The 25551-nt window shown below is 51.5% G+C and overlaps 1 protein-coding gene across 2 annotated transcripts in view; it reads right to left on the bottom strand.

The window, feature by feature from the left end:
• Positions 1-1442: 1442 nt before the first annotated feature.
• Positions 1443-25551, bottom strand: part of NUGGC (nuclear GTPase, germinal center associated) — a 35682-nt gene continuing 11573 nt past the window's right edge. The window contains exons 6-26 of one of the 2 annotated variants that reach the window (XM_081014000.1): positions 23160-24393; positions 21191-21416; positions 19247-19459; positions 18735-18941; positions 17802-17983; positions 17237-17354; positions 16198-16287; positions 15898-16017; positions 13739-13961; positions 13422-13555; positions 11122-11307; positions 9632-9783; positions 8320-8479; positions 7909-8017; positions 7389-7522; positions 6881-6992; positions 5870-6066; positions 4803-4930; positions 4361-4460; positions 3349-3397; positions 1443-2431 (exon numbers count right to left, since the gene is read on the bottom strand). In XM_081014000.1, coding sequence (XP_080870126.1) covers positions 2286-2431; positions 3349-3397; positions 4361-4460; positions 4803-4930; positions 5870-6066; positions 6881-6992; positions 7389-7522; positions 7909-8017; positions 8320-8479; positions 9632-9783; positions 11122-11307; positions 13422-13555; positions 13739-13961; positions 15898-16017; positions 16198-16287; positions 17237-17354; positions 17802-17983; positions 18735-18941; positions 19247-19459; positions 21191-21416; positions 23160-24393 — 4220 coding nt within the window. In that variant the 3' untranslated portion in view covers positions 1443-2285. The remainder of the gene's footprint in view (positions 2432-3348; positions 3398-4360; positions 4461-4802; positions 4931-5869; positions 6067-6880; positions 6993-7388; positions 7523-7908; positions 8018-8319; positions 8480-9631; positions 9784-11121; positions 11308-13421; positions 13556-13738; positions 13962-15897; positions 16018-16197; positions 16288-17236; positions 17355-17801; positions 17984-18734; positions 18942-19246; positions 19460-21190; positions 21417-23159; positions 24394-25551) is intronic. The other variant, XM_081014001.1, reaches the window with a different exon arrangement.

Genomic DNA, 25551 nt, shown 5'->3' with positions numbered 1-25551 from the left:
TTGAATGAAGTAGAATAGGAAAGATCTCTGCCCATCAGATCAATACTACCAAGAAATGCAAACTGGCAAAAGGTGCTAGATGTGCAAAGATGGCAGGAGATCGACACACTTGAGTCCTCTGGTACAAGTAACACGAGCACACTTGGGGGCTGGACTGGATGAGCCTTGGGGTCCCTTCCGACTCTACTATTCTATAAACTCCCCAGCCCTCGACTCTGCCAACTGCTTCCTTTGGACTCTGTAGGATTCCACGCTCCTTACTATATCCAGATCAGGGAACCTGTTTCACCTGTTGCACCGAGTTTAAGTCAAGAAGAAAACCTTGTTCTGGAATACATGTTGCCACCACATGGGTGCCCCCATGGTGCCCCCATCGCCAACCCACACCGTTTCTGGCCTGATTCACAGCCAGACAAGGCGGGCCTGGCAGGAACAAGAACCACTCAGCAGACATTCATGTTACTAAACATGCTTTATTAGTCCTGTAAATGTCCTGAATCACATCTTTGAGCTCATCAGACTCCCTTTTGTGCCCTGGTTCTAGGAACAGGTCTGGCCTTCCCAGGTCTGTGTCTCAGCGGTTTCTTTTTTGCTCCAGTGCTTTCCCCAGGAAAAGCGGCATTTTACCACTGAATCGGAGCAAACGGCCAATGGCCTTTCTGCGGATTGCTGTGGGCTACAATTTGTGGTGAAATGTGGATTTTCCCAGGGAAAGTACCAGGACAGAAACAAAACCCGCTGGCACACATTCCTGGAAAGCCCAGACCTGTGCCTGGAAAGGGCAGAGCAAAGTGGGGGTGAGGCCTTGGGGTGCTGTTTCTCCCAGGAAGTTTAATCTGGAACCCGATGCCCCCAAAGAGCCAAATAATGTGGTCAGTTCTGTCAAGCATCAAACATTTAATGCAAAACTTTATGCAACTTTCAAAATAATGCAGATTTACTCTGTAAACCACCTTGAATCTCTGTTAGGGGAAAAGGTGGGATACAAATAGTAGTAGTAATATAATAATAATAATAATAATAATAATAATAATAATAATAAAGTGCCCCCCCCACTGGGCTGCTCAGTTGCTGACCCTCAGTTAACTAGCCAGGAAATTCTTAGAACTTTTGTTTTAGAAGCACAAGGAGGCAGAGACAGAAGTGAAGGATGCCAGAAAAATGGCAATGGGGAGCGATGGGAGCCCTGCAAACAGAAAGAGGCTGACAGCCACAAAAGTTAAGGAGCACTTTGTGGTGTAAATATTTCTCAAGAACACGTGGCTTTGGAAAGAAAGAAAGTCTTCTCAGCTGCCAGGCGGGCAAAGCGGAGAGGAAAAACAGCGAGAAAGGCAAGAGTTCTTAAGGCTTCCTCTGGTCAGAATGCCTTATCTGCAGGCTGCTGTCCGCTTCAACTGCAGATATTGGAGCGGGGGAGAGAGAGAGAGAGAGAGAGAGAGAGAGAGAGAAAGAAAGATTGCTGAAAAACCAACAAGGTAAGTGTGTGGATCTCCCTCATTGAGATCCCAAAAAAGACAGGAGATTCAAATAGGGGAGATGTTGGTGTGGGAGTGACCAGAAGGTTTTGTAGCTGCTTGTGGAGGGCAAAACACAGGACCCCCCCTGGCAAAGGTGCAAGAAAACCAGGGCTCCTTCCCTGCCCCCCCCATTTCAGCCTGCAAGGGCAGCTCCTGAAAAACAGGGCAGGCAGGAGAAACCCTGCGCCATCCAAACAGTGAGGACGGAGAGAAAGGGCTCTTTCGCTTCACCCTTTGACCGCAAGGGGGGGGGGCAGCTGGGATCAGGGGGCCAACAGCTGCCCCAGGAGCTCCTCCTGCACTCCCAACGCAGAGCTGCCCCCGCCAGCTCTGGGCAGCCAGCTTATCCACAAACACCCCCCCCCATCCCAAGCACTGAGTCCACAAACACAACTCCATGCCAACATCATTATGTTGTGTTGAGTGATGGTCAGCCTGCCCGACTTATTTCACCCAGAAGACGCCACAGAAGCTCTAAATAAAGCACGGAGGGGCTCTGAAAGATTTGTCTTGCAATATCTGCATTGTGGGGGGGGGGGGGCTCCCATGATCCAGCTTGGCAGCCATGAACTTGCAAGAGGCCCCCCCCCCACCGCTCTCGTGTCTGTCTCTGCTCTGCCAACGTGGCTCTCGGCTCCAGGTTGTCAAATGCAGAGAAAGAGCCACACACACAGCCTCCCTGGGGAGGGAAATAATGGGCTTGGCAGCTTTTGCAGGAAACTCCTGCAAGGTCCCTCTGTAAGCGGGAGGCTTCCAACCCAAGAGACCTCAGTGGGTCATCCAGGGGGCGCCGGCAGGGCGAGGGCCCGTCTCCATCTTCTCAGCCTTCAGCTTCCCACTCGCCTCTTCCTTCTCGGCGCTGAGAGTCGAACGCTTCCCCCAGAGTCCCTCTTCGGCCCAGACGTGGAGGACACCTGCCGTTTGGAGAAGGAGGAGAAGGAGGAATGAGACTTGATGGGAACGGCAAAGCAATGGCCTGCAGGCAATTGAAATCCAAGGCCGTCTCCTGGCATCACCTACACTTCGGAACTCCCTGCCCATTGATATGAAGCAGGCGCGTTCCCTGAGCTCTTTTCAGTGCCTGCTAAAAACATTGTTCCAACAAGCCGGCCCAGATGCTTAGAAATCTGGTGTGAGCTTTAATCTGCTATTAGTCTTTTGCTATGCCCTTAAATTATAGTTAAATCTTCTGAGTGATTTATCTTTTTTTTGCAAACCACTTTAATAATAATAATAATAATATTTTATTTATATCCTGCCCTTCCTGGTTCAGAAACCGGGCTCAGGGCACCTAACAACAAATTTAAAACAATTAATTGATGCTACAATGATTATTCATGGGCCTTAAGGTCCTCTGCGGGGCAGACCAGGAGAGGGGGTCCCGTAAACATTGAAGGGCTTCTTTCCCCCTCAGACAAGCTGTGCATAATTTTTATGAAATCACCACCACCATCTCCCTGGCCCAGGCTCCCCCTCCCTCCCTGCTCTGCTCTCTAGCACTAGAATGAACCACTGAGCCAGAACCCCTCTCCTTCGCCAGGCCCCTTCCTGTCCAAAGGCAGCACTTTTTCCACCCCCATGAAGGCTTCCTTCCCTGCCCCACCACTTAAAAAAAACCCCCTCTTATAACTACTATTAAACCCAGTCCTCGTTTTGAGTCCATGCCAACTGTTTGAAGCCGAACAACAGCACTCGTCCCCTGCCAAACTTCCCTCCCTGGGGAGGCACCGGGGAAAGGGGCCATTTACAAACAGAGCTTGGACAGACACCTGTCAGGAACTGCTGGGGGCTGCACCACCCACTTCATCCAAGTAATTCTTGTGTGTTTTACCTGCTGAACCAGGAATGGCAAACTGCTCACTTTCCACTTTCACAGGCACCTGGGGGGGGGGGGCGAAACAAGGGGGGGGGAAGCAGGGGGTTTTGTTTGCCGTTTATGGTTCTCAAGTCATCTGAAGCCATAAAGAAAAAAAAGAACTCTGACCATAGCTGTCAGCTTTTCCCTTTTCTTGCCAGGAATCCTATTTGGAATAAGGGAATTTCCCTTAAAAAAGGAAAACGTTGACAGCTATGACTCTGACTAGCCTCCCAGAGAATCTTTCTCCATCCAACAAAAAAGGATTTGAGCACAAGAGCCCCCCCCACCCCCCACCCTGTGGTTTCCGCAAACTGTTATTCAGAAGCTTTGCTGCTGCCTTGGAGGGTGAAGGAAGGGCAGAGCCATTGTGACAAAGGGCAGCCCATCCAGAGCCCTCTCCTCCTCCATGAATTTGCCAAATCCTCTTTCAAAGCCATCCAGGTTAGGGGCCATCCTGTGGGAGGGAGTTCCACAGGTGAACTCTGCACCGTTAAAAGGGATCCTGGCCAACAGGTTCACGGACTGCAGGAGATCAACAACTGCAGTGGTACCTCGGATTACATACGCTTCAGGTTACAGACTCCGCTAACCCAGAAATAGTGCTTCAGGTTAAGAACTTTGCTTCAGGATGAGAACAGAAATAATGCTCTGGCGGCATGGCAGCAGGAGGCTCCATTAGCTAAAGTGGTGCTTCAGGTTAAGAACAGTTTCAGGTTAAGAACAGACCTCCAGAACGAATTAAGTTCTTAACCCGAGGTACCACTGTACCAGACTTTTAGAAGACATCTGAAGGCAGCCCTGTTTAGAGAAACTTTTAATGTTTGGTGTATTACAGTATTTTAATATTTTGTTGGAAGCTGCCCAGAGAGGCTGGGGAAGCCCAGCCAGATGGGCGGGGTATAAATAATAAATTATTATTATTATGACTCCTCCTTCCGAGAAGACGCTTTCAACCAGAGCTCTTGGGTCCCAGGGCAGCACTTACGTGGGGCGGAGGGGCTCCAAAGAGAAGGCCTGTCTCCTGCTGGCAGCCCTCCAGGGCCGGAGGGGAGGTCCCCGGCTTGGCTTCCATGGTCCCCCTGGAGCTGGAGAAAGCCAAGGTGGGAAAGAGCTCAAGCACCAGCATGAGCCCCACCCTCCACGTCCAACACAAGGGGGGGCTCCTCTCTTCCGCACCCCCCCAGCTCCTCTCCTGACTAACACGGATGAATGGCCCAAGAGCAGCCCGGGGCTCTCCTGGCAAGTCCCAGGGCAGACCAGCAACTCGCGTCAAGCGCCCTGGATCTGGCCCTTTTGGAGCGCGAGGAGGCATTCCTGTAGCTGGAGTCTTTTTAGCTGTGGTTCCGGGACCCTTGAGCTCCCCCCCCCCCCAGCTCTAAAATCTTGTGATTCTGTTACTCGCCAGGAATTCCTCTAGAGCAGCTTACCTCTGAGAGGGGAGCCCAGCAGGGCCGCATCCTGCCCCAGGCGCTGCGGCCTGGCCTTCGTGCTTCTTCTCCAGCCGTGGCTGCAGGAACTCCCCTGCCCTCTTGGAGCCAAACGGGTACAGAGTCACCTGAGAGGGTTGAGGGGCAACAGAAGGTATTACAGCAAATTAAGGTGCATACAAAGTTTCTAAACATCTGAGTAAAAAGGGACCCCTGACCATCAGGTCCAGTCATGGCCGACTCTGGGGTTGCGGTGCTCATCTCGCTTTATTGGCCGAGGGAGCCGGCGTACAGCTCATGTGGCCAGCATGACTAAGCCGCTTCTGGCGAACCAGAGCAGCGCACGGAAACGCCGTTTACCTTCCCGCCAGAGTGGTACCTATTTATCTACTTGCACTATGACGTGCTTTCAAACTGCTAGGTGGGCAGGAGCTGGGACCAAGCAACGGGAGCTCACCCCGTCGCGGAGATTCGAACCGCCAACCTTCTGATCGGCAAGTCTTAGGCTCTGTGGTTTAACCCTGCATTCTGGTCTTAGACCAAGGTAAAGTTCTCAAACCGAGACACTATTTCTGGTTTTGCGACGTTTGTAAACTGAATCGTTCTTAAACTGGACTGTTCTTAAACTGAGGTACAACTGTATAGTGAGTTACACAAAGTTATATTGTGCTATGTTACAATTAAATATACGTAGAGAAACGTTTTTTAAAAATAAAATTCTGATTAACCTGCGGCTTTGTTTCCTAAAACAGATCCTGGAGCATCCCTCCGATCAAAACACAAAGAATCCGAATTCAGGTGGGGAAGCAAAATCAGGCAGAGGCAGAGAAGGGGGTGCCCTGCTTGGGACAGGAGGCACAGAAGGGGCTCCTCTGGGATTCGTCCCAAGGCTCAGCCTATTGAATTTGTACATCACCCTTCACCCGCACATCTCAGAACAGTTCACAACACAAAAACGCAAGATAAAAAAGCAAAATACATAATAAAAACCAGGACGAAAGCAAACCAATAACCCCCGTCCCTGCAGAAACACATTTGAAAGGGTATCGGATGTTAATTCCTTTTACCTGGACGGGTGCGAGAGAGACGGCTCCGATCCGGACATCCACGCATGTGGCCAAGGAGCTCGGGGGTTCCTGACTCCCCTGTAGGCCCCTCCTCATTTCAGGGAAAGTGTCCTCTCCTTGTGTGGGGCAGGGAAGGATGTAACTGACGCAGGAGCGCCTACAAATCTTGTCAACCTTGGCGCAGATGGTCATTAATTCTGTTGGGGGGGGAGGAACCCAAAAAGCCCGTTAATCTCTCTCTTAAGGCCCCACAAACCCAGACATGCCCACCTGAACCCCACACACCTTCTTTCCCCCGGGGTCTTCCACAGCCTCCCCCTCCCCTGGCAAGCAAAGACTTAGGAGCCAAACAGGTGCGTCCGAACTACGTCCAAGAATCAGCAACCCTCAAATCTTTTTCACGCACAGAAGTGGGCCACGTGTGTGGCAGGGGCGCAGGAAATGCCCCCCTCACCCCTTGGCAAGATTCCCACCCACAAGCATAAGAAAAAGCAGCCCCCACTTGGCTACCAGACACCGTGGACTCTGTTTTTCCTAACGCTTATTACGTATATAAGGTGGTATGAAACACAGCCCTACTCGGAGTAAACCTGCTGAAGTTAAAAAGCTCCAATGTCTGCATGTAAGAGCTGTTTGAGAGTGGAAGGGGCTCCCTCAGAAGGTGGGGGGGGGGGCTCTCCTTCCTTGGAGGCCTTTAAGCAGAGGATGGGTGCTCCCCCCTCATGGACCGATTATCATAGAATGGGAAGGGACCCAAGATGCCCAGAAGACCTGAGATGCCAGTGACACAGCAGGGCACCGTAAGACGCAGGCCAGGCCAAGACAAGTGGCAGAAACCCCACATTAATAGCCGCCCGCTTGCACTTTCCCAGAGAATGGTTGGATTCAACGGAAGATGGTCCTGGAAAGAGGAGTTTCTAAAACTTGCCTCCACCCCTGGAGCATCAAGGCTGCATGTCCCTCTGAGGGCAGGGGGGGGCATGGTTGCGGGGGGGGGGGACACAGCCGTACCTGAGGTTATCTTTGCGTTCTTCTGCACAGGCTTCAGCAGCGGCTCCAGCTGCATTTTCAGGGATGTCTGCAGCTCCTGGGCCAAATCCTGAAACCTTGCTCCGATGTGTTGCTGGAAGGAAACAGCGCCGCACTGAGGCACTTGGCCCTAGAAGCAGCCCCCTCCCTGCTCCTTCTACCGCCTGCCCCGCTATGAGCGCGCGGGGGGGGGGCACTCAGAGCCACCTGCGCGCAACACGGGGGCTTTCCTTCCAACAGAGAGACACAGGTGGGGAGGTCCTGTGGCCCTGGCAGATCGCAGACTAATGACCCTTGGGTTCCCTCCCCACTTTACAATTCTATGGTCCTTGACTTCCAGTTTCCTGCCGACTGAGAAGGGAGCGCGGAACCAATCATCCTATCAGTCAGAGACCTACAGAGGAATGAGGGGAGAGCGCCAAGGCAAGACGCCACCCCCAGAAAGTTCCACTAGGGTTTCTCTGCTCTCTGGAACGGCCCACAAACTCACCTGCAGCAGTTTCAGCCGCTCCTGCAGCAAGTTTGCAGCCGAATCGAAGATGGTGTGTTTCTCCGTGATGATGAAATGCTCCATGCAGGCCTTCATGCGCTGGAAGTAGCCGGGGCCAGACATCTGGGTGCAAGCTGGAGGGGAAGCACGTGGCACATCAGCACAAGGCAGAGCCCTGACACGTGGGACCCCCCGACTCTGTCCCCCAAGACTTCCTTGATGGACCGGATCCTACCATACTGCAAAACCCTCCCAGCTTCCTCAGAGACTGCCCATCACACTTTGAGCGCTCTCCCCTCCTGGGGTTCCCATAAGAACCTAAGAGCTTAGGAAGTTCCATAAGAGCTTAAGAGAAGGCCAAAGGGTGCTCACTGAGTCCCGCATCCTGTGGGAAACCCCAAAGCAGGGTCTGATCTCCCCTCCTGCGGTTTCCAGCTGCCTCCCACCATGGGGGCAGAGCAAGAGCCATCTCGGACAGCATCACACACACACACCCCGGCCCTTCTATGCCATTCTTCACCTGCATACGCTGGCTCCATGTGTTTCCGGATCTCTGGCGTCAGGATGCGGGAAAAGCTCCTCTGCCTTTCAGTGATGTAATCCATCAGACTCAGAGTGAAGTTGAGCAACTGAGGGAAGGGTTCAGGAGTCTAGATGAGCCTTCCGACCCACGTGGTCCCTCACAAACCCACCACTCACCCCACGGGACCCCAATGTCTTTGCAAATTGACTTTAAAAAACAACAGCTATTAAATTTGTACACCGTCCTTCATCTGTAGATCTCAGGGTGATTTGCAGCATAAAAAACACAAAATACAGAATAAAAGCAAGAACGAAACAACAACAGCAACACAAACACAACCTAATAACGCCCCCCCCCGGACCTCAGGGGCAACCGAGGCAGAGAGCCCCGCCACTTCCCCAGCCTCACCCTTGCAGAAGCCGCCTCCATCTGCTGGCGTCGAATGGTGTGTATTGCAGCTGCCACCCCGCTGTGCTTGCAGAGCTTCTTCCGGAGGTCTTTGAAGAAGCGCCTCAGCTTGTCCAAGATGGCAGCAGCGAAGCCCTGAATGGACTCTTTCAGCTGACAGCTAGGAGGAAGCACAGGCGCAGAAGGGTTGGGAGAGCGCCGGCTGGTCCAGCTCCCTCCTCCGGGTCCCCTTGCAAGGACACAGCGCCCACCTCCCCATCCCTGGCCTCCCTGAGTTCCATACATGCAGCCTTTGGCCCCTGAGACCCTCATAGGGGTGTCTCTGGCTGCCCCCCCCCAGCAGCAGCCACGCAGCTCTTCCCTCCAGGGCTGCAATTCAGCCAGCCAGCCCTTTTCTAAGAGTGCCATTGGAGCTGGCCTCAGAACTGTGCGCCCAGGCCAGGCGGCCAATGAGGGCGGGCTGGGCTGGGAGGGAAGATTTTGTGTGCAGGAGGAGGAGGGGTACAGGGCCCCCCCAGGCATAAGGTTCACCCACATCCTGCTCCGTTTCATTATTTATTGATATTTAGCCGAATGTTTCATTGACGGCTTCTCTGTTTCTACCAATGTACTTCTTGGCATGCTTCATTTTTAAATTGCGGCACATGCCTTTTCCCTCTTTGATTTATGCGTTTTATGTTAACCACTTTGGGAATTCACATAGGAAGCGGTATCTAAATGCCGAGGATGACAGAATGGAGTCAGAAGGTTGCGGACTCGCCTCCCTTGGAGGTTTTCCAAGCAGAGGTTGAATGGCCACATGCCAGGGATTCTTGAGCTGGGATCCCTGCACTGAAGTGGATGACCCTCGGGGCCCCGCCCAAAAAAGGTAAAGGACCCCTGGACGGTTAAGTCCAGTCAAAGGCGACTCTGGGGTTGTGGCGCTCATCTCGCTTTCAGGCCGAGGGAGCAGGTGTTGGTCCACAGACAGCTTTCTGGGTCATGTGGCCAGAAGGACTAAACCGCTGCTGGTGCAACGGAACATCATGATGGAAACCAGAGCACACAGAAATGCCGTTTACCTTCCCGCCGCAGTGGTACCTGTTTATCTACTTGCACTGGTGTGCTTTCAAACTGCTAGGCTGGCAGGAGCTGGGACAGAGAAATAGGAGCTCACCCCGATGTGGGGATTTGAATTGTCAACCTTCTGATTGGCAAGCCTAAGAGGCTCAGTGGTTTAGACCACAGCGCCACCCGCGTCTCTTTTAATACTATGAGGACACCTAGCCTGGCCCCTCATTCCCACGGCTGCCCCGAGCAAAATGGGACGTACTTGAAGACCTCGTTCCACGTCCCAGCCAGGGCCTCCCAGATCGGTTTGGCGAGGTGGCTGTTGAAATCCACCACGCAGTTGAGGGTCGGAGAGGCGTAGAGACCGTGGTGGTTGCAGACGGCCCGGTACGTGGCATGTGGGTAGCCATTCACCTGCAAAGGGAGGAACAGAGAGCGTGGCTTGAAAAGCAGAGCTGGCCAAGGCTGGGCGGGGATGTTCTCAGGAGGCAGAGGCATGGAAGAAAACCCCACAGAATCAGACGACCAACTCAAGGACACAAATGGAAGCCTTCCCTGGCAGTCGCCAAACCAAGGAGGCGAGGGGTGGGCGCTTCCTTTGGGTGGCTCCCCTTCCCCACCCCCAGTTTGGGCACATGAGACTCTGGGCTCTTCTGCCTAAGCCCCACAGAAAGGAGCAGGAGATGCAAGGAGAGCCTGCAGGATCAGGCCAATGGCCCATCAATCCAGCATCCTGTTCTTCTGGTGGCTGAACACTGTGGGACACCAGTGAGCTGTTAGGATATTTCCGTTCCACCTTAAAAAGGGGACAGGCTGTCGTGAGTCCCAGCCTGAGTACTTCCGGCTCACAGGAAGTTTCCGTTTTGTATATAGCTTTCGTTTTCACTCTGTTGCCTCGGCACGCAGGCAGGCAGTCATGTTTTCCCTTTGTTCTGACCAACGCTGAATAAAGCTGTATATATGCTGCGCTCCTGGGTGCATCTTTCGCTCTGTGAAAAGGGCGTGCACGAGTCCTGGCATGTCGACTACTATTTCTGAGGCTCGTGTTGCTAATTGACTGATACTGCTGTTCTACCAGAGGTTGATGGATCGTCCGGAGACGACGTGGAGGCATGTTGGCCTTGGTCTCCCTGGCAGTATCCCAACACGAGCAGGATCTGAGCCCAAGATCCCTGCACTTTGCACCAACCGATATTCAGAGGCGTTGCTGCCTCCCACGCCTAGCAGTGCTGCAAGGAGGACTCCCTTTTATCTCTCCCGAGTCTCCCAACATTCAGCGTCACGGGATGCCCACCCATTCCGGCAAGTGCTAAAAGGATCCTGATGGATCGTGCCCTTTGCAAAGTGGGCTGGCTTCTGTATATTATTCTTTAGAAGAGGATCTGTATCCCGCTAGATCACAGAAATGGAGGAATTAAGCCAGCAGCGGAGGCCAGGCTTCTGGCTTCCCTCCTGCCTTGCTTCTATCAGCCTTACCCAGCCCAAGATACTTTGGACTCCCCTAAGTGAGTGGTGGGTGGGGTGGGTGGCCATTTAAGCATTATTGTTGGGGGGGCAGAGTGCTCTACATCAACATCATATTTAAGCAGAAACGAACACACAATAAATGTGGTTGCTGCTGCCTCAAGACCTGGGACTTGCTGTTTAAAAAGGGCTTCATCTTTTAAAACGCCGGCCAACACCAGCTTGGTCTCCCTCCGTGCATTTTCTGTGGCACACAAGGCTTTCAGGAAGAGAGGAGCTCTGACTTACGGGGCAGCCCCAGCTCCTGACGACGTCCTGGCACAGCTCCTTGGCCCGGCTGGTGCCCTTGGCCAGGCTGGCGAAGAGAAGGCCTTCCAAGCAGCGCCGGGTGTCGCGGAGGCTGCCGTCGATGGCCTCCTGGAGGAGGCTAGGGAGCTGCTGCAGGGACTGCCACACACTCTCCTGGATGTCAGTCTGGGGAGGAATAATAATAATAATTATAATAAAAATAAAAATAAAATAAAATGTTATTTATATCCTGCCCTCCCCAGCCGAAGCTGGGCTCAGAGCGGCTAACGGTAAAAGTAACACAGTTTACATAAAATCACAATCAGTTAATTGAAATTCATTCTAAAATCAATTCAGAATCAAATTCATGGCAACCATTGGGCTAGAGTTCTGTGAGGATTACCAAAGGAGAGGGTCAGGCTGTGCCTTGGCCAAAGGCCTGGGGGAACAGCTCTGTCTTGCAGGCCCTGTGGAAAGATGTCAAGCCCCGCAGGGCCCTGGTCTCTTGGGACAGAGCGTTCCACCAGATCGGGGCCACAGCTGAAAAAGCCCTGGCTCTGGCTGAGGCCAGCCTAACCTCCCTGTGGCCGGGGATCTCCAAGGTGTTTTTGTTTGAAGACCGTAAGGTCCTCCGCGGGACATACCAGGAGAGGCGGTCCCATAGGTACGAGGGTCTAGGCCGCATAGGGCTTTAAAGGTTAAAACCAGCACCTTGAACCTGACCCTGTACTCCACCGGGAGCCAGTGCAGCTGGTATAGGGATATGAGAGGCTGCAGGGCTCTCCGTAAGCAGCAACCGAGAGGCGACTCCGCAGGTTGAGGATGACGAGTTGCACCCTTGCAGGGCACAAGTCACCTTGCACCCTTCTTCCAAGCCCTCCTAAGAACAGTGGAAGAGCCTGGCTGCAGGATCAGGCCACAGAGGGCCTACCAAGGGGTGGAGGGAACTCCCTTAGCCAGCTCTGGGAAAAAGCAATTCATTTTCCCGAAACCTGAGCCCCAATGGGACGCTGCTGGACCCCAGACTATTATTATTTAACTGGTAATGCAGCAGGGTCTTCTCGGTGGAAGAAGATTGGAAGAAATTTAAAGACTATTTACAGAAATATTGTAAAATTAATGAATGTTAGAATGATGTTAGAATGAAATTAAGTAGTTCTAGCACCAATGTCATAAAGGTGTATGAAAAAATGGCCGGCTAATAGGTGAGAACTTAAAGCTATAAAATATTAGGTTAAAGGATTAAGACAAAAACAAAGAGGGAAAGGAATTGCTGAATTAACCAATTGAACTGGAATACAAAAAAGGGAGGTGAGAGGAGGTCAGGGAAGCAAGGAAATGAAATGTAAGATACGGAAGGATTAATCTGTTTTTAAGTGTTTTTTCTAACTTTTTTTTCTATATTTTGTATTTTGTATGGTTTCCCCCCCCTATATTTTCCCTTGTTTCTTTTATTTTTAACTATGTAATTTTTTGTTTCTGAAATTTTAATAAATATCATTAAAAAAAAATTTAAAAAAATGCAGCAGGGTCTTCTCTCTCTGCCTGCCAGGCTTCCTTTCACACCTGCCACCTCCTGGCCTCGGACGCTATTCTGGCTGCAGGAGAATGCACCTCTCATTGCAAATGATTGTGCGGCAGGGCAGGAAAGGAATGGAAGTGTGCCCTATGCTCAGCGCCTGGTTATACAGTGGTACCTTGGATCCTGAACGGCTTGGCTCCCAAACAAATTGGCTCCCAGATGCCGCAAACCTGGAAGCAAGTGTTCTGGTTTGCGAACATTTTTCGGAAGCCAAACGTCCAACGCGAGTGCAGGAAGCTTCTGCAGCCAATCGGAAGCCGCGCCTAGGTTTTCGAATGGTTTCAGGAGTCAAACAGACTCCTGGAACGGATTAAGTTCGAGAACCGTGTTAGCACTGTAGTAGGACACCAGGCCTAAGACAGTTCTTCTCTGGCTCAGATTGAAGTCTGAGCCACAGGAGAATGCCAGAGGCAAGCGTGTCTAAGGGCTGATATGCACTTGTCCCACTTCTTCTTCCCTTCTGCACGCAATTGGAGCAAAGGGCAATTCAGGTTCTCCCCTGATAGCCATTTGTTCCGATCCATCGCTAAAGAGCAGAGCTCAGCAAGGGGACAACCACGCAAACGCCGGCTTCCTAGGCATGGCTCCAGCAGAAGTGTGGACAAGCCCTACGGTGGGAAATACAACTTTTGGTGCTCGTTCTACTACAGGCAAGCTTCTAACCACTGCTGTTTTCATGAGGAAGAAGCCCGTTCCCAAGCCTTTGGCCCCTGCTCACCTCTGCTCTCTGGCTGGTCAGGTAATTCACTATTTGGCTGAGGACCCGAGCCAAGTCCCGGATGAGCTTCTCTGCCGCCCCCATGCTGTGCTTCAAGGCTGTGCGCATGGCAAACGCCTTCAAGGCCGGTATTTCTGGATAAAAGGAAAACGGGGAATAAACACACAGCAGGCGCACCTTCCTTCATGTTCCGGAAGAGGCGCCCTGCGTGTCGGCAAGAGGATGGGGTCCACCCACCGCAAACGGCCGCTGGTTTGTGCATCTGACTTGCAGAGGGCAGCCTGTTCTCCCGAGGAAGTAGCCCCCCCTCCGAGTACCTGTGTCCTGGGGGTCGTGGAAGACTTGAGGCTGGCCGTCTCTGATCAGCTTCCCGCAGAGCTTGAGATATTCCGTAGAGCTGACCGTGAACACCGGAAGCTTGCCGCGAAGGGATTCAACTTCCCCAGTGTTGCCAGAGTCCGACCTGGTGGCATCGCCTTCCTCCAGGTCTTCGTCACCGTCCTCCTCGCTCTCAGGAGATGCTGCTTTCCTGGTCATGTCCTACAACAAGAAGCTCTACCATTATTAGAAGATAGTTATCACCTTTGCCAACAAAGGTCCGTATAGTTCAAGCTCTGGTTTTCCCAGGAGTGATGTATGGAAGTGAGAGCTGGACCATAAAGAAGGCTGATCGCCGAAGAATGGATGCTTTTGAATTCTGGTGCTGGAGGAGACTCTTGAGAGTCCCATGGACTGCAAGAAGATCCAACCTGTCCATTCTGAAGGAAATCAGCCCTGAGTGCTCACTGGAAGGACAGATCCTGAAGCTGAGGCTCCAAGACTTTGGGCACCTCATGAGAAGAGAAGACTCCCTGGAAAAGTCCCTGATGTTGGGAAAGATGGAGGGCGCAAGGAGAAGGGGACGACGGAGGACAAGATGGTGGGACAGTGTTCTCGAAGCTACCAACATGAGTTTGACCAAACTGCGGGAGGCAGTGGAGGACAGGAGTGCCTGGTGTGCTCTGGTCCAGGGCATCACGGAGAGGCAGACACGACTAAACGACTAAACAACAACATATAAAGCCTGGGAAAGACATCAAAGATTGTTAGAGCCCAAAACAACATGGTGGATACCACCATTAGAGGTATTATCTGTTAAAAAGAAAAATACGGAAGGAAAATGGGCCACATATCAAGCAATTAGTAAAAGAAGATCAAGGACCAAATTAAGGTTAAGACCATATGAAGAACTTAGCCAATATTGTAATACATGGCTACAATATTACCAAATTGATCACCTATTCAAGCAGGATAAGATTACCGGATTTGGCAAAGAAGAATCAAAATTACAGAGTTATTAAAAAGTCCTAAAAACATATTCTCTAAAATGTATAATTATTAGAATGGGAATTAAAAGATGAAGAGGTGAAGGAAGTTATGATTAAGTGGGCCAAAGATATAGGCCACACGATTCGATTAGACCAATTGGAGAAATTATGGAAATATGTTATCAAATTCACAGCCTGCGTCACAATTAGAGAAAATATAATGAAAATGCTATACCAATGGTATGGTATTTAACCCTGGTTAATTTGGCGAAAATTTATAAATCAAAATCTAATTTGTGCTGGAGATGCAAAACAGAGAAAGGAACAATGTATCATATGTGGTGAGAGTGTGCATATATCAAACAATTTTGGAGCGACATTCAAGAGGAACTTTAAAAAATGCTTAAAATATCATGTAATGAAAAACCAGAGGCGTTCCTCTTGGGAATTTTATCAACTAACATTCCTGAAACTAGGAAAAAAGTTTTCTTATATGCAACCGCTGTGGCCAGAATGATTATAGCAAAAAAATGGGATAAAAAACTCCCTCAATAAGAGAATGGCAAATAAGATTTTGTGAATACATAGAATCAGCAAGACTTACAGCAGTGGTAAGAGGCCAGTCAGACCAAAAACTGATAGAGGAGTGGACTTGCGTGAAGGAATACATTAAAAAACATTGTTCTGGTATTAATACAGTCATACCTTGGGTTACAGACGCTTCAGATTGCGTTTTTCGGGTTATGGACCAGCCGAAACCTGGAAGTACCAGAACGGGTTACTTCCGGGTATCGGGGGTCGCATATGGGCAGAAGCGCTAAATCATGCTTTGCGCAGAAGCACCGAATCGCAACCTGCGCATGCGCAGACGCGCCACTGTGGGTTGCGAAGGTCAGAAAGTCCTTCCTAATGTTTAGTAGGAATCTCCTTTCTTTCCATCAGTTTGGGTCCTACTCTTTTGGAGCAGAATATTGTTCTGCCTGCCATGTGGCAGCCCTGAACCCTGCAGGCATAGGAGGACGGCCCCCATCTCAAGTGCGTTTCATGCGTGTTTTGTGCAGCAGGGTCTCCCCCCGGCTAATGCCACTGTGGACCTGCTGCCAAGGCTGCCTCACCAGGCAAAGCAAATGCCAGTCCCTCGCTCCTCCACCCCAGCGACTCTGTCCTACCTCCAGGCTGGCGCTGAACTCCAACTGAATCTGCTCCTTGGAATACTTATTCCGGGCCCGGACACAGATCAGGCTAATCTCGCGGAGCTTCGCCTCCTTCTGCCTCTGCAAGGCGCTGATCTAGACAGGAGAGAAGGAACAAGGGGGAAACTGAGGCACAAGCAAAACCAGATACAACCACAAGAAGGTTGCGGGGGGGGGGGGCAGACGGACAAGGAGGGCTTTCCCAAGCAAGGGGGAAACAAGGAGGACGAAAAGCAGCCATGCCTGGGCTTGGAGGTGGCAAGATACAAGACCTACTCTGAACTCCTTCTCCAGAAGGTCGTGGCGTCTTTGGAGCCAGGCTGAGTCGGAGGCATCACATCCTGGTCTCTCCCACGGCGATGGCTGCTGCTCAAAAACACACAGAGTGTTATCGGTGGCTTGTGATAGCAAGAGAAGAAAAAGCAGCCGCTGCCCCAAAGGCCTGGCAAGAGTTTAGCCTAGAGAAACTGGGTTTCTTCCTGCCTCTGAGCCCCCCCCCCAGGAAGAAAGCACGTCTCTGGCGCTAAGATGGGTCTTTGTTGCCATACGGCATTACCCAGGGTTGCAGGAATATCCAGCCTAGCAGGGATCAGGGCCGGCCCAAGACATCTTGCCACCTGAGGCAAACCACAAAATGGTCCCCCCCCCGCCCCGCCCAGCCAGGGAAGAAGCAGGGAGCGAAGATCAACACCAGGACCAAAGAGAGAATAAAGATCTATAACATGATCCTCTGCCCCAGGGATCCTGCTGCCTCCCCTTGCCTCATGGGTGGTCCAGCCCTGGCAGGAATCAAACACACACAATTCACACAGGTGAAAGAATTCTGCTTTGCCCGGTGCCAAATTTGAATTCTGAGTTGTTCTTTTTAAACTACAAAATTGAGATGGCCCTGGAGAAGGCGGCGCTCCCTCGACTCAGGTGGGCCTTGCGAGACATCAGTAGCATCTCCCGCTCTCGGTCTGCTCATCTCGCAAGCCTTAAAAGCAGGCTCCGTCGAGAGGCCTGCAGAGTTTGGGCTCTCCCAACACAGAAGGGGCTGTCTTTCAAGAGGGGCAAGAAAGGCTGGTCTCCTGGGCCCAGATCCAGCCCTCCAAGAGACAGCCAGAAGGCCACCCTGCGAGGCCGTGGGAATAAGTGTCTCTTAAGGAAGGGAGAAACGCAGGGAGCTTTGCTCAGGACCCTCAGCATCTTCCAACTCTGCAGTTCTGCGAATCTCTTGCTCCAGCTGGTTCAGCAGGGGAGCAAAGGAGGTTTCTGAAATGGCACGTCCAGCTGGGCCAGGGGCAAACCACTTTGATGGGTGGTTTTTACAAACCTCTTGCTGCAAAGATGCATAGAGTCTTTCCTTCTCCCTCTCGGCTTGCATCTTCTGATTATCCAGCTCTCTCACTTCATCTTCGATGGGCTGAATCTCGCTTCTCAAGTCCAGGTTCCTGCAAGATTCGGGCGACTGAGCACTTTCAGGGGGAGCCAAGCCTCCTCACAAGAGAGTCCACTTTAACCACTAGCTTTCCAGCAGCACCGATGGGATGACAGAATCCTAGGCTACCCAACAGCTCAATGTCCTCCACTTGCTTTAGACTACAACTCCCATGATCCCTGGCAACTGGCAAGGCTGGCTGTGGCTGATGGGCCTTGCAGTCCAAAACACCTGGGAGGGCGGCTGTCTCAGAGCATCCTCTGTCCCACTGGCCATTAAGCAGCAAGCCAACCCCCCCCCCCTTTATGGTCCAAGCACAATGCCCAGGCAGCCTGGGATCTTTAAATCATCAACACAGCAGCTCACAACGGCCAAGAAAGAGCATTGTGTGATTTGGGGGTGCCAATCTACGGTGCCTCTCTCTGCCCATCCACAACAGAGGAGCACAAACCGAGGTTACCTGACTATATCTGTAATGTTGAAGCTGTCCGACTTGGTGCAGACAAAGGCCAGGCTGCCGTACAGGCCGTCCATCAGCAGCTGCCTGCGCACACTCGCACTCAGGGTCTCCTTCGCCGTCTTGTCGTCCACGGCTCGGGTGATGCTGGCCACCACCCACACGGCACGGCAGTTCTTCAGGTACTGCGGGGGAGGAAGGAAGCGTCTGCTAAGCCAAGGCGGCTCTGCCGACACGCAGCAGACCCGCAACCTGGCGGTTTGAGCAAAAGCAACGATACACAACCGGGATCATGCCAGGGAGAAACACTCCGGGGTCCAGGAGAGCAAAGATGTTGGCTTTTTGCAGATTAGTTGCGCTGCAGAAGGCGTGCTGGGGAGACCACACATTACAAGGAACGCAAAAGTAACTTTTGCTAGGTTTTAATAACAAAAATAAAATCTCCTTTTACAACACAGTGGTACCTCGGGTTACATACACTTCAGGTTACATACGCTAACCCAGAAATAGTGCTTCAGGTTAAGAACTTTGCTTCAGGATAAGAACAGATATGCTCCGGCGGCGCGGCAACAGCGGGAGGCCCCATTAGCTATAGTGGTGCTTCAGGTTAAGAACAGTTTCAGGTTAAGAACGGACCTCCAGAACGAATTAAGTACTTAACCCAAGGTACCACTGTATATCAATAAGCATCACCCAACCACCAACCCACCCACCAGGGAACTGAGAGAGCCAGGTGCCGCTCTTTATATACTATACCCAACAGTTTAATTAACATAACTTAACAGCACCTGCTATACTGCTTCACAGCTGTAAAACTAGGTCACGTTATTTGCTCTGGCCCTTGAAGAAATACACATCTTGTGGAACCTTCAAATTTAAAGAGACCATTCAACAAACGCTTGTCCAACCCACAAACACACGGAAGCAGTTCCCCACCTCTTTGGCCACGCTGTCTCTGGCCGCGTTGGCGTCTCGGACGCCGGGCAAGTCCACCAGCACAGCCCCCGTCCTCAACACTTCAGCCTTGGCGAGACGGATCCGGACGCATTTCACAATGGGCCAAAACTCCCCGCCTTTCATCTCCCGCAAATTGTCCGTTCGGGAATCAATGAACCTCTCGATGGCGGCGCGGAACTCTGTCGCCTGCGAGGGAAGCAGGGAGGTCAGCATCCGAAACCTGCCTTTTCAAGATACGCCTGGAACAAGTCAAAAAGCTGGAAGGGACCCCAAGAGTCATCAATAATAATAATAATAATAATAGTTTATTATTTATACCCCGCCCATCTGGCTGAGTTTCCCCAAACCCTTTGCAATGCAGGATCCACCACTAGCCCTTCAACTGGAGGACTCGGTTTCCCTGATAGAAAGCCAGTCTTCTCTGCTGACACTGATGCAACAAAGCCGATTTCAGAGTTTAAAAGGCACACGCCAATAAATGCGTCACTTGCCGTCTCAGCGCAGACGTGCTTCACCGTCCCCAGGTGCTGCGTCACGTCCTGCGTCTCCTCCAGCTTCTCCAGCTCATCGACTCTCCCGTAGACGGCCTTCACGCGGCTGTAGGCGGCCCCAGCTTCCGTCTTGCGATCCGGGCAGCGCCTCTTCAGGTGGCCAGACTTGTCCTTCATGTCTTCAAGGAGAGCCTTCAGCTCCTTCTCCCACTCCTGCAGGAGGGAAAAGCACGATGGAGAACAGAATAGATAAATTGCTCTAAAAGCAACTCCCATCACCCCCCAACCAGCACAAAGGCGATGGGAGCTGGGAGTCCAGTCTGGAGGGCACCAGGTTGGCAAACGCTGCTTTTAAATAGAATCACGGAATCGTAGAGTTGGAAGGTACCCCATTGCAGGGTCATCTAGTCCAACCCCCTGCAATACAGGAATCCCAGCTGGAGAGTCCCTGGCAAGCAGCCCCCCAACCTCTGCTTGAAAACCTCCAAGGAAGGAGAGTCCACCACCTCCTGAGGGAGACCCTTCCACTGTCAAGCAACTCTTACGGTCGGAAAGTCTTTCCTGATGTTTACAGGGAATCCCCTTTCTTGTAACTTGAATCCACTGGTTTGAGTCCTATCTTTCAGAGCGGGAGTAAACAAGCTCTCTCTCTCCTCCATGTGACAGCCCTTCAGATATTGGAAGAGGGCTCTCCTATCTCCTCTCAGTCTCCTCTTCTCCAGGCTAAACATACCCACCTCCTTCAACCATTCCTCATAAGGCTTGGTTTCCAGACCCTTGATCATCTTCTGCACACCTTGCAGCTTGTCAATAAATATATTTGTTTAATGGCATTATGATTGAAATAAAAGAAATTAAGTGCAGGTGGCGCTGTGGGTAAATCCTCAGTGCCTAGGACTTGCCGATCGCATGGTCAGCGGTTCGAATCCCCACGGCGGGGTGAGCTCCCGTCTTTTGGTCCCAGCTCCTGCCCACCCAGCAGTTCAAAAGCACCCTTAAAGTGCAAGTAGATAAATAGGTACCGCTTTATAGCGGGAAGGTAAACGGCATTTCCGTGTGCTGCGCTGGTGCTGGCTCGCCAGAGCAGCTTCGTCACGCTGGCCACGTGACCCGGAAGTGTCTCCAGACAGCGCTGGCTCCCGGCCTCTTAAGTGAGATGGGCGCACAACCCTAGAGTCGGACACGACTGGCCCGTACGGGCAGGGGTACCTTTACCTTTATACGTAATCCAGTCAAGTGACCATTAATAGGTAACTTGCCAGACAGGAGATAAACGCACTCAGATTTCTGAAGGCAGCCCTGTTCAGGGAAGTTTTTAATATTTAATGCTGTATTGTTTTAATACTTGCTTGGGAGCTGCCCAGAGTGGTTGGGGAAACTCAGCCCGATGGGCGGGGTATAAATAAGAAATAATAATAATAATAATAATAATAATAATAATAATAATTATTTTGTAGACTGCCCTTTCTGTGATGTAGGTATGATGTTTGTGGGGGGTGGTCTTGAGCTCCAGGGCAGGGAATTTAAAATGTCTATTTAGGGGCGGGCACGCCTTGGTTCTGGGTCCTCCTCCCTCCTGTGTGTGAAGGGGGCACCCTGTTGCAACAGATCAATAAAGATCAGGCTTACGAGCTGCTTTGCTTCTCAATATTCTCTGGTTGGCCTCTGTTATTTTCTCTGACCGATGGAGAACCTACAAAGGACTCTATAAGGGCTCTTGTGTCCCCCATAAGGGAATGAGGGCAGATTTTCGTTTATTACATGATACTGGGGCAGTGTTATTTACAATTCCTTCCATAACAATCCCAGGCTGCTTTGTTGCCCTCCGCTTCCCACCAGCCCCTTCCAGGTTGTCTTAGCCTCCGGTGCCCCCACGGACCCCAACCCAGGAGACCAGCCCAGAAGAGAGCTGGGGGGGACCTGCCCCCCAGCCGCCCAACCTACCTCTCGGGAGAGAAACTCTACATCCGCCTCGTAGGGGCTGCTCCCGTCCGCCCGGGAGACCTCCACCACCACGGCGGTGCAGGCTCTCATGGCCGAGGTGGGCAGCACGGCCTCCTCATCCAGAAGGGCGTTCAGCAGGCAGCTCTTCCCTGCCCCCGTGTTGCCCACCACCGCAATGTGGGTCTGGGGCATCTGGGTGGCCTTCTGGAGAGACGCAACCTGCTCTCTTTAGGGGAGAAAGAGAACGAAGCATCAGCAACCAGCAGCTTCACTCTAATACGCACACAGTTTAAATTCCATTGAAGTCTGATTACCTTTTCAAACAGTTATCTTTGCGGGTGTAATGTGGGAAATGGGTGAACCCGTGTCTTGAGCAGCCCAACCAGCCTCATTCCTGGGACTATTGGCACCAGGTCCCAGGTTTGGTTCCTATTCAAGGAATCAACTTCAGCCTTCATGGCATTAAGCCATGGTTCAGCATCTTTAGAGGTTAATTTCTGCACCTCTTCGAAGCTTGATGGTTCCCACACCTTCTCTGAGCTACTAAGAACAGCAGTTGCCGGCTTAGCAAACTCATCAGCAAATCTCTTTGGAGGTTTGCCTTTCGTGGCTCTTTCAGATCTGCGTACCAGAGGCAAGCCGCCTGCACTCACCTCCTCTTTCTTAGGAGAAAAGTGGCCAATGGTGAACAGTGGTTCTTCCAGTTCAGTGTCAGACCCATCAGATGGTCTGATTGAGGCCTTTGTGCTCTTGAAGTCTGCTGTGTCATCACTGTCGCTGACAGCAGCAGCAGCACCGCCCACTGAGCTGGAATCCGAACTCTGATCATCATCCTCAGCTTCCTCATCATCCTCCGAGTGACTCTGGAAAATTCCCACAATTCCCCCCTACTAACGTCTGGGTTAGTTCAGGGTTATCACGGGTGGCCAAGAAGCCCAAAGGGCCTAAGCCGGTCTCCTCCTCTAAGGAATGTCTGCATGTGCAGAAGCCAAGGCCGCCTTCAGCAGCACCGGCAAGAGGGAGAGGGATTTGCTCAGAAGAGGAGATGAAGGGGACATGCTGTTTGGTTTGGAAGAGCATGGAGAGCTAAGAGGCTAGTGTATCTCTCTTGTGTCTTTACAAGGTTTCCTTCTAAGACCAGAAAAACAGCAGATTAGTTCATGATGTACCAGCATCTCTTAAAAGTTTATGTAGCCAGGGTGTTTGTGCTTGTGCCATGAGACGATAAACACTTTATACTTTGTACCAAACCTAGTGGGAAAGGAGTTCTTTTTAACCAGGAACTCTGGAAAAGGCTGACTCCTGGGAAGCAGGAAGACTCCAGTGTTCTGCTGGAACTGTGCAAACTCTGCTGATGACGTCTAAGCCACACCTCACCTGCTGGGCTCTCGCTCTCTCGCTCTCTCTCGCTCTCTTTCCCGCGCAAGATTTACCATTATTTAGTAGGAAGGCAGGTTGCTGAAAGTACTGAAGCCAAAGCTAATCCATTTAATTAGAGAAAAACTATTGCTGGCCCCTTTTGGACTTTTTGTGTGGAAAGTAAAATGAACTCATGATATTTAGGCTTGAAAACTGGAAAAATACTGGTTTATAGAAGGTAGAATAAATAAAAAATTGTCCAGTAGCACCTTAGAGACCAACTAAGTTTGTTCTGGGTATAAGCTTTCGTGTGCATGCACACTTCTTCAGATATCTGAATTTTTTTTTTCAACCAACACGGCTACCTACCTGAATCTAGAAGGTAGAATAGTTAGACGGTATCATGCAGCAAATGTTTTGAATAATTTTTTTTATGTAACTGACAGAGAATGAGATGCCCTTTTTCTTTTCCTTTCTTCTTCTTCTCCTCTCCCCCCATACCTGCTTCTCTCTCTCATTTTCTTGTTTGTGTACAGATTTTTTTTATTATCTTGTATCATAAAAAGCTGTTATAAAAATTTACGAGCAAAAGAAAGTGGGAACATTTTACCTCCACTTCTCCATATGCAGCCGGTCAATTCCTTCCAGGGACTCCAGGGACCGCAAGATCTCTCTGAGGACAGACTGGCACTCCTGCAACTGAAACTCAACGTCTTGCTCGCAGGATGCCCAGTCTTTCGGGTCATCACTCTGTGCTCCAGCAGCATAAGGCCAGCGGTCGCTCTGTGACTGGGTACCAGAATCCCCGGGAGGGCCTCTCGACTTGGAGGAAGAGCCGGCGTCTTCAGAGCCCGGAGGGGAAGGGCAGGGCACAGACTCATCGTCAGAGCCCCCCTGCTCCCCATCCAACTGCCCCGTCACCTTAGCCTCCCGAGGCGCAGAAGGCCCAGCACCGTCTCCTGACATGGAGGAGTCTCTTTCGGAGCCCGGAGAAGGAGGACAGGCCACAGATTCATCGTCTGAGCACACGCGCTCCGTATCCAGCTGCGAGCTCAACTCAGCCTCTTCTAGCCAACAAGGAAGGAGCAACCGGTCTCCGTTTCCAACGTCTCCAGAGCTTGTGAAACTCTCTGGCTGCCCGTTTGCTGAGGCTTTGGGTTTATGCAGGACTGTGATGACTGGGGAGCAAGCCGTGGGGTACGCTGTGTCGCAGCTGGGGCCGTCCTCCCTTTCTCCAGGACCACACGGGTCCTTTTCTTCCTTGAAGCTCTGAGAAACCCAAGGCGCACCTGCCAAGCAACCCAGAGCGGAGGCGCCGTCTTTCTGTTCTGAGGGGCTGCAAGCTGGCACCTGATCGCCAGACACACCTGTGACCAGCAAGGAGTTCCCTGGAGCTTCTTGCGGAGGGCTGCTGGAGTCCTCTTGTCCTTCCCATCCTGCTCCACGGCTGCCGCTGATCAGGTCCTGTTCAGGATCTTTCCCAATGCTTTCAGCCATGCTGGCAGAACCAGGATTCTCAGAGGAGGGCAGAGGTGAGCCTGGTCTGTTCAGCACCAAGGGATGCTCACCTGGATTGCTCACCTGAGTTGGGCTGGAGCAAGAAGCAGCCAGATCTTCGCTCTTCACGTCACTCAACATGGGGCAGCTGGTTGGCTCATAAGCAGCAGCAACAACAGACGTTGTCCTGGATGGAGAGCAAGTGAGATTTCCACCGCCGTCTTGGCAGAGATGCTCGTCGTAACGCAATTTCCTCTTCAGTGGTGCCTGGGGATGTTCCACGTCTCTCCTCGCATCAGGAGACGATAATGCAGAAGGTGGGTCAACACCAAGGTCACGCTCCATATCTGAGGAAAGAATTTTGGAGCAAGGTGGCTGAAAGGGTTGCGGTGGGACCACTGCAAGCATTCCTAGAAGTTACGGAATGTCTAAACCTTCACCATTCCCTTGGTTCCATAAAACCATCCTCAGGTCCCCCCTACCCTACACTATAAAAATTCTTCAGAACAGAAGTTTGCACAACTCACTCAAGAAAACACAGTAAAATTCAGAATAGAAACTATGAATTGCAGGCTTATTTAACATACAGTGAAAACTATTCAATATAATTAATTCAACAGAACTGATGGCGCTTGTTCCTGGGATATGAGCTTTTCAAAGTCTGATAGTCGTTTGCACTTCCAGAGCCCCCCTGCTGCCCCTTAGTGTCCCCCTAGGTAATCCCCCCTAGGGGGCAGCACTCCCCACCTGGCTAACCACTGGTCTAGACCCCTTTCAGTCTGGGGCTCAACTGGCCTTGATGTCCTGATGGGTGATGGCCTTTATCCAGAGAGGGACGGTGGAAGAGTGATTTCTACAGTGTCTTCCAGGGGCTTCCGACACCATCTGCCATGGTGGTCCCTCCTGACCCAGCTCTACAAGGTAAGAACTGGAAGCATTGCTTTCCTTTCCCTTAGCAACTGGTGTGGAAGTGCTCCCAGGTGCCACCCGAGCCAAGACAAGTTGGGCTGGGTCAGCTGGTTACCTCTGGTCTACCCTAAGCAGTGGGGTGGTTTTCCTGGTGGAGACGCTCCTCCTCCACCACCCGACTCTCCAAGCGCAACAGCCTTGCTTTTCTGGTACCCTTTTGAATAGGTGACATTTGCCGCTATGTCTACGTGCAGACAAATCACACGATCCTGAGACTGTACCATTCCAGACTCCAGATGGGAAGTCTGAAATTCCCACGTACCTAGAAAGAATATGTCCAAGCCATTTCCCGCTTGTCCCATGATTTTCAGGCACTTGTCCAAAGAGTTTTGCCTTTGCCCGGTCACTTTCTCCCAGAAAACCCGCTCTTTGGAGCTGAATTGGGGCAAATGTCATTCCAGAGAAAACTCAACTGACATTTGCTCCCATTCAATGGTAAAGAACAGGTTTTCCCAAGAGAAAGAGAAAGGGCAAGTGCAAGTCTGGATGAGCCCTAAATTGCCCTCTACCTCCCATTGCCTAATAATAATAATAAT

Source organism: Podarcis pityusensis (assembly GCF_964106645.2).
Source record: "Podarcis pityusensis genome assembly, chromosome: 7".
Taxonomy (NCBI): domain Eukaryota; kingdom Metazoa; phylum Chordata; class Lepidosauria; order Squamata; family Lacertidae; genus Podarcis; species Podarcis pityusensis.
This window is presented reverse-complemented; position numbering and strand designations above follow the sequence as displayed.